We start from the raw sequence: 15,194 nt of genomic DNA, 5'->3' as shown, positions 1-15,194 counted from the left end.
AAAAGGAGGTGAAATATGAGGACATTGGTGATGACCTCATTTCTCAAAATGCTTATAAATCCTACAGAATGAGTTTAATCAGAGAGTAAAGCTGCACAGTCTCCTGTGATGGTAGGGTTTAGGGGTGGGGTGGGGTGAGGGCAATATACGGTTTGGTCTGCATAAAATGAATAAAACCTATGTAATGTCCCCACTTTTCACAAAAACAAACGTGTGTGTGTGTGTGTGTGTGCTTGCATGCGTGCGTTCGTGCGTGTGTGTGTGAGTGATGGAGGTCAGCTAGCAAAGTGCTATGCAGGTAAACCTCACTCCTCTGACCCCAAAAGGTGCTCTAGCGACAAACACTAGTGTATGTATGTATGTATATATATATATATATATATATATATATATATATATATATATATATATATATATATATATATATACAGCTCAAAACAGAATTATTAGCCTCCCTTTGAATTTTCTTCTTTTTTAAATATTTCCAGAGCAAGAAAATTTTCACAGTATGTCTGATAATATTTTTTCTTCTTGAGAAAGTTTTATTTGTTTTATTTCAGCTAGAATAAAAGCAGTTTTTAATTTTTTATGAACCATTTTAAGGTCAATATTATTAGCCCCTTTAAGCTAATTTTTTTACTGTCTACAGAACAAACCATCATTATACAATAACTTTTTTAATTACCCTAAACTAATTAGTTAAGCTAATTAACCTAGTTAAACCTTTAAATGTCACTTTAAAATCTGTTGAAAAAATCTTCTCTGTTGAATGGGGGAAAAATAATCAGGGGCTAATAATTCAGGGGGAGGGGGGCTATTAATTCTGACTTAAACTGTATATGTGTATATATACATATATATATATATATATATATATATATATATATATATATATATATATATATATATATATATATATATATATATATATATATATATATATATGATTTAATTTTGTATAACTTGCCCTCCATACATAAACATAGATTTGCCATTATGTACTGAATCCAGCTATAATGTGGTTAACTGCTGTGTTATATCTGCTTTTCTTGTGTTTTTCTATTTTTCTGCGCACTTGAGTCTTTAATGAGATCATCAAGCTGAGGTTATTGCACAGCCTAGCGGTAGAGTAAAGACACTTCAGGTTCAGTCCAGTAGGGGTGTTTTAAACATTTCCAGGCGCAAGAGGTCAGTGCAGATCATTATGTAGAGCAAACCTAGTTCATCAACAAAAAAAAAAAGAAAGTTGTATAATCATTTACTCATCCTCAAGTTGTTTTAAACCGTTTTGCTTAACACAGAGGAAGGTATACTGAAGAATAATGGGGAATGATCTCCATAGTATTTTTGTTTCTGCTTGACGACGGAAAATATACAAAAAAACATTGAGTATGAGCCAATAGTATCTGGATGCAGCCTTTATGATGCAGCTGAGATTGCATCACTCAGCGATGCAATGTCAGACACAATGCTCTTAATGGAGTGAGTGACGTCACACTGACGGGTAGGGTTAGGGGCGGGGTTAGGTAAGTACATTAAAAATCATTGGATGCAGCTCAGATTGCACTGCACCAGGTCTGCATCCAGACCCCTCTCACTGTAAGTGAGAATTTGAAATGGTGAGCATTTTCCATATGTGGGTGAACTATCCTTTTAAACCAGCTGCTGCGTACTGTACATGTAAAGGCGAACATTTTCAAGTTACAAAGTTCAAACTTTCTGGAAACCGAAATGAAGTGAGATGCTAGTGTTCTCCGGAAGCCAATAAACATTTAACGCAGGTGTTTCACAAACCCGGCCTGAAGTAACAATAGCAAGTTAGCTTATCTGAATTATACAATATTGAACTTGGCCAAAGGACTGACCTTCTGTTGAGCTTCAGCTGTGCTCACACCCGGATCAGCTGACTTCAAACATCTCAGGAATCCGCATGTTAAATAACCACTGAATGGGAGTGAAGGTAAACAGACTGAGAGACTTCAACAACCTTATCAGTACAACTCACACTGTGAAAAAAGATATATATATATATATATATATATATATATATATATATATATATATATATATATATATATATATATATATATATATATATATATATAATAAACAAAGTTGTTCTAACAATGCAGGTATTATATGATACTCCTACAGTGTATCTTCTGTTGTGTTCGAGAAAGTTGGAGCGGGAGTTGAAATGCCACACTTTAGGCTACCTCAAGGTGGTCTGAGGTAAAGTTGTGTTCACATATTTGTTCATTTTTGAACAGTTTGAACTTGTGACACAGTCATATCGTTTTGTTTACCACGCTACTGAAATCGCAAGTTCAACATCAAAACAACATTACAACTATTTAATAGACTGAAAGATGTTGTGTTGTCACTAGCTGCTAATATTTCCTGATTAGCATTAGCAAAAAATAATTAAATAAAATGATATTATTAAAGACAAAGTCTGTTTGAGTAAACCATCTTTACCCCAAATTTACCAAATGTAGGCTACCACTAGATGGGGACGTGACACAAAACATTTGGTTTTGCTACCATCAACCAAAAATACAAAATATATTTAAAACCTACACTGTTGCTAAATCCAGCTTAAACCAGCCTAGGCTGGTTTTAGTTGGTCGACCAGCCTGGTTTTAGAGGGGTTTTGCCCATTTCCAGCCTGGTCTTAGCTGGTCAGGCTGGGAGATAACCATCTAAACCAGCCTAGTCAGGCTGGGAGTCCAGCCAAAACCAGCTATGTTCAGCTTAAACCAGGATGATCAAGCTGGTTTTATATGGATTTGGCTGGTCATTTTGCAGCTTGACCAGCTAAGACCAGGCTGGAAATGGCTGGAAACAAGCCTGGAAATGGCCAAAACCCCCCCAAAACCAGGCTGGTCTACCAGCTAAAACCAGCCAACCAGCCTAGGCTGGATTAAGCTGGATTTTTTAGCAGGCTAGCTAAAACCTGTAAACCGATTTCCATAGTAGGAAAAACATAGCCTACTGTGGGAGTCAGTTTTAACATTCTTCAAAATGTCTTTATTTTGCGTACAACAGAAGAAAGTCGAGTTTAAAACAAGTGGAAGGTTAGAAAATTTCAACAGAATGTTAATTGTTGGTGTTGTAAACTATCACTTTGAGGGTAAAATCAAGGATTAAAATCTTCATGAAACATGAACAAAGGTGTTAGTTTGTTCTGGCTATTATCATGAATATGTTAATGTTAATTGGACTTTTGGTTTATGGCACGTATACAGAACATAAACCATTAAATATCTGATTAATTGCTGCTAAAATGTTCACTTTATTCAACCTCTTCCTATTTCTGTGTTCGCTTCTTATCTCTATTCTTCTAGTCTAATCTCCCCTATTGGCAGTTGTGCAGTATTTCTGACTAAAGTCATCACATCAATCTGATGACATGAGTCAAAATTATCCTAAAACTATACAAAAACAGCTGACTTCAATATATTCTTGCCTTTGGACAAAGTTGAAAAACTTATTTGATCTACTTCAGTTCAGATATTGACTACAGTGGTTCCCAAACTGTGGTACACCACTAGTGGTACGTGGAGGAATGAAATATGTCATGTACATGCTACATATATTTCAAAATGTATAAAAAATTATGTATATAATATGCCATATATGACATATAGCCTATATTTCTGAGGTAATCTGCCATGTTTTTTAACTGTGCAGAGTTGAAGCTGCTTTACTGGGCCTACTACGCTACTTTATTTCAATATACTGCTATTTGGAGAGACAATTTTTGTTCTGAGGTGGTACTTGATGGAAAAAAGTTTGAGAACCTCTGGACTACACTATTTCAAAATTTGCCCTCTGGGATTTTTTTCTTTTTCAAATATTTCCCAAATGATTTTTCACAGTATTTCCTATAATTTTTTTTCTTCTAGATAAAGTCTTATTTGTTTTATTTTAGCTTGAAAGCAGTGTTTAATTTAGTTAAAAACCAATTATAAAGTCACTATTATTAGTGCCCCCTCAAAATGAAAGTGCCCCTCCATCACGACCTCCCCAAAGCCCCCGACTTCGCTGATGGATCGCCACTCCCCAAATCCCAAATTATATATAATATAATATAATGGCCAAATTATATATAATAAAATATATAATATATTATTTCCCAGAGATGGGTTGCGGCTGGAAGGGCATCTGCTGCGTAAAAACTTGCTGGATAAGTTGGCGGTTCATTCCGCTGTGGCGACCCCGGATTAACTAAGGGACTAAGCCGATAAGAAAATGAATGAACGAATATAATATTAGGCTATAATATACAAAATGTATCCCTCCCCCTAAAAAATAGCGTGGCATGATTGGAGTATCAGAAGTTCTTCCTCTCTCTCTCCCGCGGTGTTATTTAGTTTCTGTCCGCTTAGTGAGTGAGTGAGCGGCCCATCAGATGGAGAGTTTATCCTGAATCAGCAGATGAGTGTGTCCATCTCTCTCTCGGTCTCTCAGTCAGTCAGTCTCTCTCAGGACAGCAGCATCATGACTCGAACACTCCTCAAAATCTACACCCTCTTCATCCTCCTCCTGTGCCGACAGTGCGACGCAAACCGCAAACTCCTGGTGTTTCTGATCGACGGATTCCGCCACGATTATATGGACGATTTACACAACTTGCCCGGCTTTCGAGAGATCGTGGAAAACGGCGTCAAAGTGGATTACCTGACTCCAGACTTCCCGAGTCTGTCCTATCCGAACTACTACTCTCTAATGACCGGTGAGTTTCTGACAGAGCAATTCTGCATATAGAAAGCTGAACTATTGAATGGCATTGAGGCGACGCGGTGGCACAGTAGGTAGTCGCCTCACAGCAAGAAGGTCTTCGGTTCGAGCCTCTACTGGGTCAGTTGGCATTTCTGTGTGGACTTGCTGCGTTTCCTGCGTTCGTGTGAGTGTGCTCCGGTTTCCTCCACAGTCCAAATGCATGCGGTAGAAGTGAATTAGGTAGGCTAAATTGTCCGTAGCGTATGAGTGTTAGTGTGTATGGATGTTTCCCAGAGATTTAGCTGGAAGGGAACCACGGTAAAGTTTGACATTCATTAGACATTCGGTTTCAAACCATTTAAATTCTTTTCTCTTGTTATAGTTTGAGCCCAAAAATAAAAATGGGTCGGATAGGCATAAATATGTGCCCCTTATGTTGCACAAGGCTTAATTTCTCGATAAAAAACAAAACAAAATTACCATACGAATGAATTAAACAATTCAACCACATTAAATTATACAATAAAACCGGTACCAAAATGTTCAGGAAAACAATTTTTGCACAAGACTGTTTCTGGACTTAGCACTTTATTAATTTTATAATATTTTTAAAATATATTTTAATGTAAACATGGTAAAAGTAAATTAAACTGACACCAGTTGAGATAAAATATTCAAATCAACTCTAAAATTGTCAGAATATTATTGTCTATAATGCACAAGATGATTTGATAATGATTTTATATACATGTACTGGATCCATATTTTCAGTATATCCAGTGGTGGAAAGAGTACTGAAAAAGCATACTTAAGTAAAAGTACCATTACTTGCCTAAAAATGTAGTGTGAGTAGAGTAAAAGTACCTGTTGTAAATCTTACTCAAAGTAGGAGCAAAAAGTATCCCTTTTAAAAGTACTCATGAGTAGTGAGTATTATGCTGTTAAAAGCTGATGCATTTACATGTAATTTGTGGATGTGTGTAAACGTAACATTCTGTAGTGCATTTAGTTATTGCCCAGCAGCCACACAATGTCATAAGATGTTAATATTAGGTCAGATTTAGGTTGTGATGTCAGGTGACCAAAATTCAATGTCTAGTCAGCGTCTAAGGACAACATTATTTTGATGTCCAATAATGACGTCAAATGATGTTGATATTTGGTTGATTTTAGGTTGTTAGAAAGTGACCAAAATCCAGTGTCGAGCCAACATCTTAAACCAACATCCTATTGACATCAAATACTGACATTTATTCATCAGTTATGGCAACCAAAATTCAACGTCTGATAGACGTCATAGTGGTAACGTCAACACAACGTCAAGCTGTAACATCATTAGATGTTGATATTTGGTTGGTTTTAGGTTGGACGTTGGACATTGACATCGGCCTGACGTTGAGTTCAGTTGTAAACCCGATTTTCATTTCCAAACAAAATGTAGCGTCTCCACGACGTTAGGGTACAATTTTAATCTGACGGTATGTTGACGTCTTGTGTCTGCTGGGTGTTTAAGGCAATTTACGGTCATCATACAGTAAATATCCTTCATCTTCTCATCAGTGACATGCATCTAATCCAGGGGTGCCCATACTCGGTCCTGGAGGGCTGGTGTCCTGCAAAGTTTAGTTCCAATCCCAATTTGACATACCTGGGCTAGCTAATCAATCTCTTACTAGGCTTTCTAGAAACATCCGTGCTGGTGTGTTGAGGCAAGTTGCAGCTAAATAATATAGTAGTGACTGCAGGTTGAAGGAAAGTAGTGGAGTAAGAGTACAGATACTGCACTAAAAATGAACTCAAGTAAAAGTAAAAGTACACATTTTTAAAACTACTTAGTAAAAAAACTACTCAATTACAGTAATTTGAGTATTTGTAATTAGTTACTTTACACCACTGAGTATATCGCATACACTGTAAACACCTAAATTAATTAAACTGACACCAATTGAGATAAAATATTCAAATCAACTCTGAAATTGCCTAAATAATGTTCCCTATGATGCACAAGCTTTGTTTTTTTTACAGTTATGTCTTTGTTGCCTTGTGTAACATAAGGGGCACATATTTATGCCTATCCAAACTATTTTTGGCTCAAATATAACAGGAGCAAGGAATTTAATTGGTTTGAAACCGAGTGTTTAGTGAATGTCAAACGTCTAACTTTACCACAATCTGGAACATTATCTGCTGCGTAAAACATATGCTGGATAAGTTGGCGCTGTGGTGACCCCAGAATAATAAAGGGACCAAGCCGAAAAGAAAATGAATGAATGGCATTGAACTTCTATGGCTTTAATTACTTTCAGGAATGTTGAATCTAGGCTACCAACTCCTAGCGTTTAATTAAGACCACATGCTTGCAAACCTTATACAAACACTGTCCCTGTTGGCGCTCTGGTATTTCTAGAACATTCTAGAAGAGTGTAAAGGTCGTTTAAGTTACTCTTACCACAGAACAGCAGAGTTGTGTTGGATCTGCTCCTTCATTATTGTCTGAATAGAGCCATTGATTTGGGGGGACTGATGAGTCCTTCTGCACAATGACTGCAGACAAACAGCTTGCTCAAGTACCAGAATATCTAAAGACAATTTATTTTTAGATGACAGATTGTTTATTCATTCATTCATTCATTCATTTTCTTGTCGGCTTAGTCCCTTTATTAATCCGGGGTAGCCACAGCGGAATGAACCGCCAACTTATCCAGCAAGTTTTAACGCAGCGGATGCCCTTCCAGCCGCAACCCATCTCTGGGAAACATCCACACACAAACACACCCATACACTATGGACAATTTAGCCTACCCAATTCACCTGTACCGCATGTCTTTGGACTGTGGGGGAAACCGGAGCACCCGGAGGAAACCCATGCGAACGCATGGAGAACATGCAAACTCCACACAGAAACGCCAACTGAGCCGAGGCTCGAACCAGCGACCCAGCTACCTTCTTGCTGTGAGACGACAGCACTACCACTGCACCACTACGTCACAACAGATTGTTTATTTATTAATATATTTTGGCTTATATAATTTATATATGCACAATGTATAATCATTGGCAGAAATGTACATCATCTGTCCCTGAAATAAAACATAAATACAGCGAATAAAAAGTATTTCATCTCTAAAATATCTAATGATGGTTGATTTCTGTGAGTTGTTCTGGAAAGGAATATGCCATTCATTTGGTCCTCAGATGTTTTTTTTTTTCTTTATTAAAAACACTTTACAAATGTACAAACCCTGTTATTGTCCTCATCCCAATTGAACATACAGCTTTAATACTTTTGTTTTGCTAAAAACATATTTAGAAAAAAAATACTTCTGAAATAGCACGTTTCATTCACATCAATCATTTAAAAACATACAATCATAATAAAATTTTACAAATAAATACTACAAATGTACAATACAAATACATTTACAATGGGCTCTATGCACAGCTAGAGTTTTAAAGCCAACGATAAACTTCCAGTGAATGCTTAATGTGACTATTTACTATTTCACAAGGTTGTTTTTACAGCATCGCTGTTGTATTTGAAGTAGATTTTATTTTCTCTGTGTGAAGTATTTTCTAAGTGTAAAGCGGCTAATTTTCTCTTCTCAAAATGCATGTAGTGTTTGCAGCAAACATGCCAGCGTGTGTTAAAAATACTGTGTAAGATGAGTATGCCTGCACAGGAGCAACACTAGGAGAAGGCTGAGTGACTGATTGTGTTGAATAACTGAATATGTAAAGCACTGATTATATATGTTAAATACTTGTATGAAGCTATATATGTGTCAGAAGTTAGAATGAGTAACATATTATCAAGTGATTATGCTATCATGACAATGTATGTAAACACTTAGTTCCTTTGCATAAGTTGCATCTATACTTTGCTGACATAGACCTGTAACATCTCTGTTGACATGAGCTAGTGGGCTAAGAGCCAAGAATAGCAGGACCCCTTAGACTAAAAACCTATTCAAAAATGGTCAAGAGTTAAAAAGAGACACCTAGGGGTGTGTATAAAGAAGAAGGAGCAGGGGAGACTTTAGAAGGAGCAGGAGGAGAATGCTATGAGGTCTATGAGAAGTGATTTTTGTCAGTTAAATTAAAATTAAATTTAGAAATGATATTAAATCCAAGTAAAAAGTCTAATCTTTTAAGTACTTTTGTGAAAATAAATAAATAAATAAAACTAAATTATAGTTTGCAGGAAAATTAATTGTTAAACATGATCCTTTTATCATTAATTAAACATAAAATACTATGTTAATAATATAATTGTCTTCTTGGCATACAGAGTTGGACAGAGATGGAAGAATGAGAGCTTTTGGCCTTCAGTGAAACATACTGGAGGCTGGTTTGATCTGCATTTCTGCCGGCGCTCTTGGCAATGTTATCAGAGTGGATGAGATTGTGAATGCTGAAAAGCACAGACAGGTTTTACTCCATCATGAAATTCCTTCTAGAGAGCACCTCATTGACAGTTGTTTTATTTTTCAGCATGATAAATATGCCAAACACACTGCTAATAGAGTGAAAAATCATATTTGGAGTAAGAGGAAACACAGATATTCATGAAATGGCCTCAACAAAGTCCCGACCTGAATATTACCAATCCTAATATCACCACTGAAGTCCTTTCCAGAAGGAATTGGATAATGGATTAAAACCTACTTGTACTTTTCCACATTAACAATTCCATCCAACCCGGGCTCATTGTGGAAACGTAGCCCCGCAGACGTTTCTGTGGACCGCGATTCACGTCCCGAGAGGTACGTATTCGAGCGGTTTTTGTTTTCGCGGATCCATGAGAGGCCGCTGTGCGCGCTTTTTCGCGTCTCAGGCGCCTCTCGGGAGCGCGCGCCGTTCGCGCCCGTGCCGTTCTCGCGCGAAAAGCCGCCGGATCTGCTAACTCGGCCGCCCTCCTCTTCCTCCTCCTCCTCCTTCTCTAAACCTGAGCGACGGTTCGCAAAAGCCGTCCAGAAAAAATAAAAAAGCAAAAGCCCTCGTCTTCGATTTCGACCGCGTTTTCGGATCCCGCCGCGTTCTCGCCCTTATTTTTCGGATTCCATTTTTCGTCTTACCTGATTTCCGGAACCTGCTGTTCCCCAGACTCGATCCCGGTCGTCGTCCACCGCGGCCGGCTCCTTCTCCGGGGCCACCGCCCCGCAGCGTTCGCTCGAAAAAAACTAAACGCGGCCTTTACGTACCTCCGGCCACGTAAATCGCAGTCTCCAGAAACGTCCGCGGGGCTACGTTTTCAGAATGAGCTTGGGTTGATTCCATCAATGCAGGCAATATTGCTAGCACTGGTAAAAATGCAGCTCAAACCAGGACCTGTCTCCAACATAGTCTTTCACATGTCTTAAACAATTTAACCTAATATAAATCAAGCTGAAAAATTACATGTGCATCAGTATTCACAGCCTTTGCTCATCACTTTGTTGATGCACCTTTGGCAGCAATTACAGTCTCAAGTCTTTTGAATATGATTCCACAAGCTTGTCTCACTTGTCTTTGGGAATTTTTGCCCATTCCTCTTGCAGCACCTCTCAAGCTCTATCGGGTTGGGTGGGAAGTGACGGTGTACAGTCATTTTTTAGATCTCTCCCGAGATGTTCAATATGATTTAGGTCTGGGCTCTGGCTGGGCCACTCAAGGACATTCACTGAGTCATTGTGAAGCCACTCCATTGATATTTTGGCGGTGTGCTTTGGGTCGTTGTTCTGCTGGAAGATGAACCGTCGCCCCAGTCTGAGGTCAAGAGCACTCTGAAGCAGGTCTTCATTCAGGATGTCTCTGTACATTGCTGCATTCATCTTTCCCTCTATCCTGACTAGTCTTTCAGTTCCTGCTGCTGAAAAACATCCCCACAGCATGATGCTGCCACCACCATGCTTCACATGGTATTAGCCTGGTCTGAGAGTCCTTCAGATGCCTTTTGGCAAATTTCCAGTAGGGAGTGGCTTCCGTCTGGCCACTCTACCATACAGGCCTGATTGGTGGATTGCTGCACAGATGGTCCTTCTGTAAGGTTCTCTTCTCTCCACAGAAGAGCGCTGGAGCACAGACAGAGTGACCATCGAGTTATTTATCAACTCCCTGACTAAGGCCCTTCTCCCCTGATCACTCAGCTTAGATGGCCGGCCAGCTCTAGGAAGAGTCCTGGTGGTTCCAAACATCTTCCATTAACGGATGATGGAGACCGCAGCAGAATTTTTTTTCTGCAACCTTCCCCAGCCTTGTGCGTGCCTTGAGACAATCCTGTCTTGGAGGTCTACAGACAATTCCTTTGTCTTCATGCTTGGTTTGTGCTTTGACATGTCAACCCTGGGACTCTATATAGAGAGGTGTATGCCTTTTCAAATCATGTCCAATCAACTGAATTGACCACAGGTGAACTCCAATGAAGCTGCTGAAACATCTCAAGAATGATCAGTGGACACAGAATGTACCTGAGCTCATTTTAGAGCTGCACAGCAAAGGCTGTGAATACTGATGCACATGTGAGTTTTCAGGGTTTTTACTTTTAATAAATTTGCAACAATATCAAAACTCTTTTTTTACATTGTCATTATGGGGTGTTGTGTGTAGAATTTTGAGGAAATAAGTGAATTTAATCCATTTTGGAATAAGGCTGTAACATAAAAAAATGTGGATAAATTGAAGCGCCATCAATACTTTCCGGATGCACTGTATATCTGTTATATGTGAACTTTAGACCACACTGAACTGAACTAAACTGGACTGACACAGTTTCAATTTACTAGAACTTCTACGTGAAGCGGCTTTGACACAATCTACATTGTAGAAACACTACAGAAATAAACATGAATTGAATTGAATATACCATCAGTAAAATAACCTATGGTTTATTATTGGCCTAAAACTTTTGCACTATATTATATATATATATATATATATATATATATATATATATATATATATATATATATATATATATATATATATATATATATATATATAACATCTTATTTTAGATAACCACTAAAGGGTTAGTACATGATGAGTACATTTTCATTTTTGAGTGAACTATCCCTTTAGTGTAAATTTGCTATATATATATATATATATATATATATATATATATATATATATATATATATATATATATATATATATATATATATACATACATATACATACAGTTGAAGTCAGAATTATTAGCACCCCTGTTTATTTTTTCCCCATTTTTTTGTTAAACAGAGAGTTTTTTTTAACACATTTCTAAATATAATAGTTTTAATAACTCATGTCTAATAACTGAATTATTTTATCTTTGCCGTGATGACAATAAATAATATTTTACTAGATGTATTTCAAGATACTTCTATACAGCTTAAAGTGACATTTAAAGGCTTAACTAGGTTATTTAGGTTAATTAGGCAGGTTAGGGTATTTATGCAAGTATTTTATAACAATAGTTTGTTCTGTAGACTATTGAAAAAAAATAGCTTAAAGGGGCTAATAATTTTGTCCTTAAAATGGCTTTTAAAAAATTAAAAACTGCTTTTATTCTAGCCGAAAGAAAACAAATAAGACTTTCTCCAGAAGAAAAAAATATTATCAGACATACTGTGAACATTTCCTTGCTCTGTTAAACATCATTTGGGAAATATTCAAAAAAGAAAGAAAAAAACAAAAGGGGGCTAATAATTCTGCCTTATATATACATAAGAAAAGTTTACTTGTTTTTATTTCTCAAAATGTCTCTGTACATCCTCCATCCCATTTTATGTCCAAATAAATCAAAATATGCAAAAATTGGACAAGCATTCAATTTGAAAACTTTCTGTCCGTTTTGTACAATCTGATCATGTTGGCTCAGTTGACTCAGGTGAATCTGGCTGCTGAATCACATGCTGATAGTGTGTGGTGTAGTGTAGTGTTGTCTGTCCACCACCAGCCTTCATGATAACAAAGGCACACCCGCTTTGGCCCCCCTCCACCAATCACAGAGCTCACAACCAACGCTTCAGCTCTTTGCTGATGGCAGTTGTTTTGTTTGGGCTCATTCTCTTCTCCACAAAGCTTCAGAAGACAGTCTGCTGTCAAACTGAGCTCCAGATCCAAACAATGAGGGTAAATCTGGGACACCGTGAGGGACGTCTACCCGACCCCTTACCCCAGTCTGAGAAGAGCTTACATTAATGTCATTGAAAAGACATTACTAACTCATATTTAACAAATAATTTTTTACATTTATTATTATCAAATAAGTTACAAAAGGGCTGAGCCTCGATTCAGATGTGTATTTGATTCTGATTTGCAATCTCTTGATACTTGAATTAATTCATAATACAAAATCTATTGCTGATTTTCAAAATGAATAACGAACCTGCACTTTATCACAAATTTATGTCATGTTTATTTTATAATACAAACTACTGATAATGTTTCTTGCACATTTAAACATTTAAAATGTTGTCATTTACAGTTTTTTTGTGCATAAAAGACTTGCCATGTTTATATTCATTTTTCAGACGCAACAATAGCGATGTTTTATCTTCAAAAAGTTCAAAAAGTAAAAAGTAAACAATTAAAAAGTGCGACATGGTGGCTCAGTGGTTGGCACTGCCGCATCACAGCATGAAGGTCACTGGTTTGAGTTCCGACTGGGTCAGTTGGCGTTTCTGTGTGGAAACTCCAGGCGCTCGGGTTTCCCCCACAATCCAAAGACATGCGCCATAGGTGAATTCAATGAACTAAATTGGCCCTAGTGTATGTGTGTGAATGTGAGTGTGTGGGTGTTTCCCAGTACTGGGTTTCAGCTGGAAGGGCATCCGCTGTGTAAAACATATGGTACCATATCGGTTCATTCCGCTGTGGCAACCCCTGATGAATAAATAGACTAAGTCAAAGGAAAATAAATGAATGTTTATATAAAATATATATATCTAAAACAAATGATAAATAAATTCATTCATTTTCTTTTACGGCTTAGTCCCTTTATTAATTTGGGGTGGCCACAGTGGAATGAACCGCCAACTTATCCAGCATATGTTTTACATAGCGGATACCCTTCCAGCTGCAACCCATCCCTGGGAAACATCGACCACAGAGAGTCAGGACCTCAGTTTAACGTCTCATCTGAAAGACGGTGCTTACTGAGCAGTATAGAGTCCCCTTCAATATACCGGGACGATAGGACCCACACAGTCTGCAGTTTGAGTTATCCCCATGCTGGTCTCATTAACACCACTTCTGGCAGCAAACTAGCTTTCCCATGTGGTCTCCGATCCAGGTGCTTAGCTTAGCCTCTGTGGGCGACCATAGGCTCTATTTCGATGATCCAGGTGCAAAGTCTAAAGCGCAGGGCGCAAATGCATTAAGGGCGTGTCTGAATCCACTTTTGCTATTTTTAGGATGAAAAAATCCGCTTTGCACCGTGGCGCATGGTCTAACAGGGTTGAACTTATTCTCTTAATGAGTTATATGTGTGTTTTGAGAATAAACCAATCAGAGTCTCATCTGCCATTCCCTTTAAGAGCTAGTTGCATCATGCCATGGTGCATTTGCTATTTAAACAGCGTGGTGAAAAACGTCAAAAGGACTCTTGCGCCGAGCTGAAACTAGCAAACAACAATTGCGTCACGCCTTGCACCGGGTGTATGATGGGCCCCATGTGAGAGTTGCAGAGAGCTAGCTGCTGGCTAGCTATAAGAATATAGCAAATAATAACAATTAACAATTCAATTATAATGATAACACTTTACAATAAGGTTGTATTAGCCGATGTATTTATTAAAATGAACAAACAACGAGTTATACAGTACAGTAATATTTATGTTTGTTGATGAATAAAAAATAATTGTTCATTGTTAGTTCATGTTAAACTCGCTGTGCAATAACTAATGTTAATAGGCATGAATTTGGATTTTATTAATGCAGTGGTAAATGTTCAATCATGATTAATGTGATTTGTGTTGTGGCAACATGAAGGACTTAAGTCGGCTTAGCAAATTTAAGTGGACTGAATATAAAAAAATTAAGTTGTCCTAATAAAAAAACAAGAATTAAGTTGTTTCAGCTCATTTTGAATAGGTAGATAACTGATGAAACTGTATTGTGAAGTGTGACCTTTTCTAGAAGTTTGTTGAGCTCTTAGCGCTGTCCAAAGTTTCTTGGCACGTTCATTGTTTTATAGCAGTGTGTGTTATTAAAGGATTGCGTCTATTTGTTTAATGTTAGCGCTGAGCCTGCTCTTTGCACTGTGTACGCCTGAACATTCAGCAGATTAAATGTAACTTCCTCAGTTCAAAATGAAACAAGCATTATTTATTCCCATCCAATCAGTCAACAATATATAGCATTAACATCTCAGAGTTCATTTAAAGTTAAATGGGAAATTAAACTGGGCAAAGGCACCCAAATTAAACATGCTTGCCCATGCAGAACTGTACAGTGGCTGATCTGGGTGTTTGCCAAGGCTGCTTTGCAGTTGCGAGTGTGTTTTG

The 15,194-nt window shown here is 37.7% G+C and overlaps 2 protein-coding genes across 3 annotated transcripts in view; one reads left to right on the top strand and one right to left on the bottom strand.

The window, feature by feature from the left end:
* Positions 1–15,194, bottom strand: part of LOC147833832 (uncharacterized) — an 863,518-nt gene that overhangs the window by 260,188 nt on the left and 588,136 nt on the right. The gene's annotated exons all lie outside the window — the stretch shown is intronic.
* The window catches only part of enpp6 (ectonucleotide pyrophosphatase/phosphodiesterase 6), a 29,308-nt gene continuing 18,484 nt past the window's right edge, over positions 4,371–15,194 (top strand). Inside the window, exon 1 of one of the 2 annotated variants that reach the window (NM_001013527.2) lies at positions 4,371–4,738. In NM_001013527.2, the coding sequence (NP_001013545.2) occupies positions 4,441–4,738 (298 nt within the window). In that variant the 5' untranslated portion in view covers positions 4,371–4,440. The remainder of the gene's footprint in view (positions 4,739–15,194) is intronic. The other variant, XR_015506924.1, reaches the window with a different exon arrangement.

Source organism: Danio rerio, chromosome 14 (genome assembly GCF_052040795.2).
Source record: "Danio rerio strain M-AB ecotype USA chromosome 14, GRCz13ab, whole genome shotgun sequence".
Lineage (NCBI taxonomy): Eukaryota > Metazoa > Chordata > Actinopteri > Cypriniformes > Danionidae > Danio > Danio rerio.
Note: the sequence above shows the minus strand (reverse complement) of the source record. Positions and strands in the feature narration are given on the sequence as shown.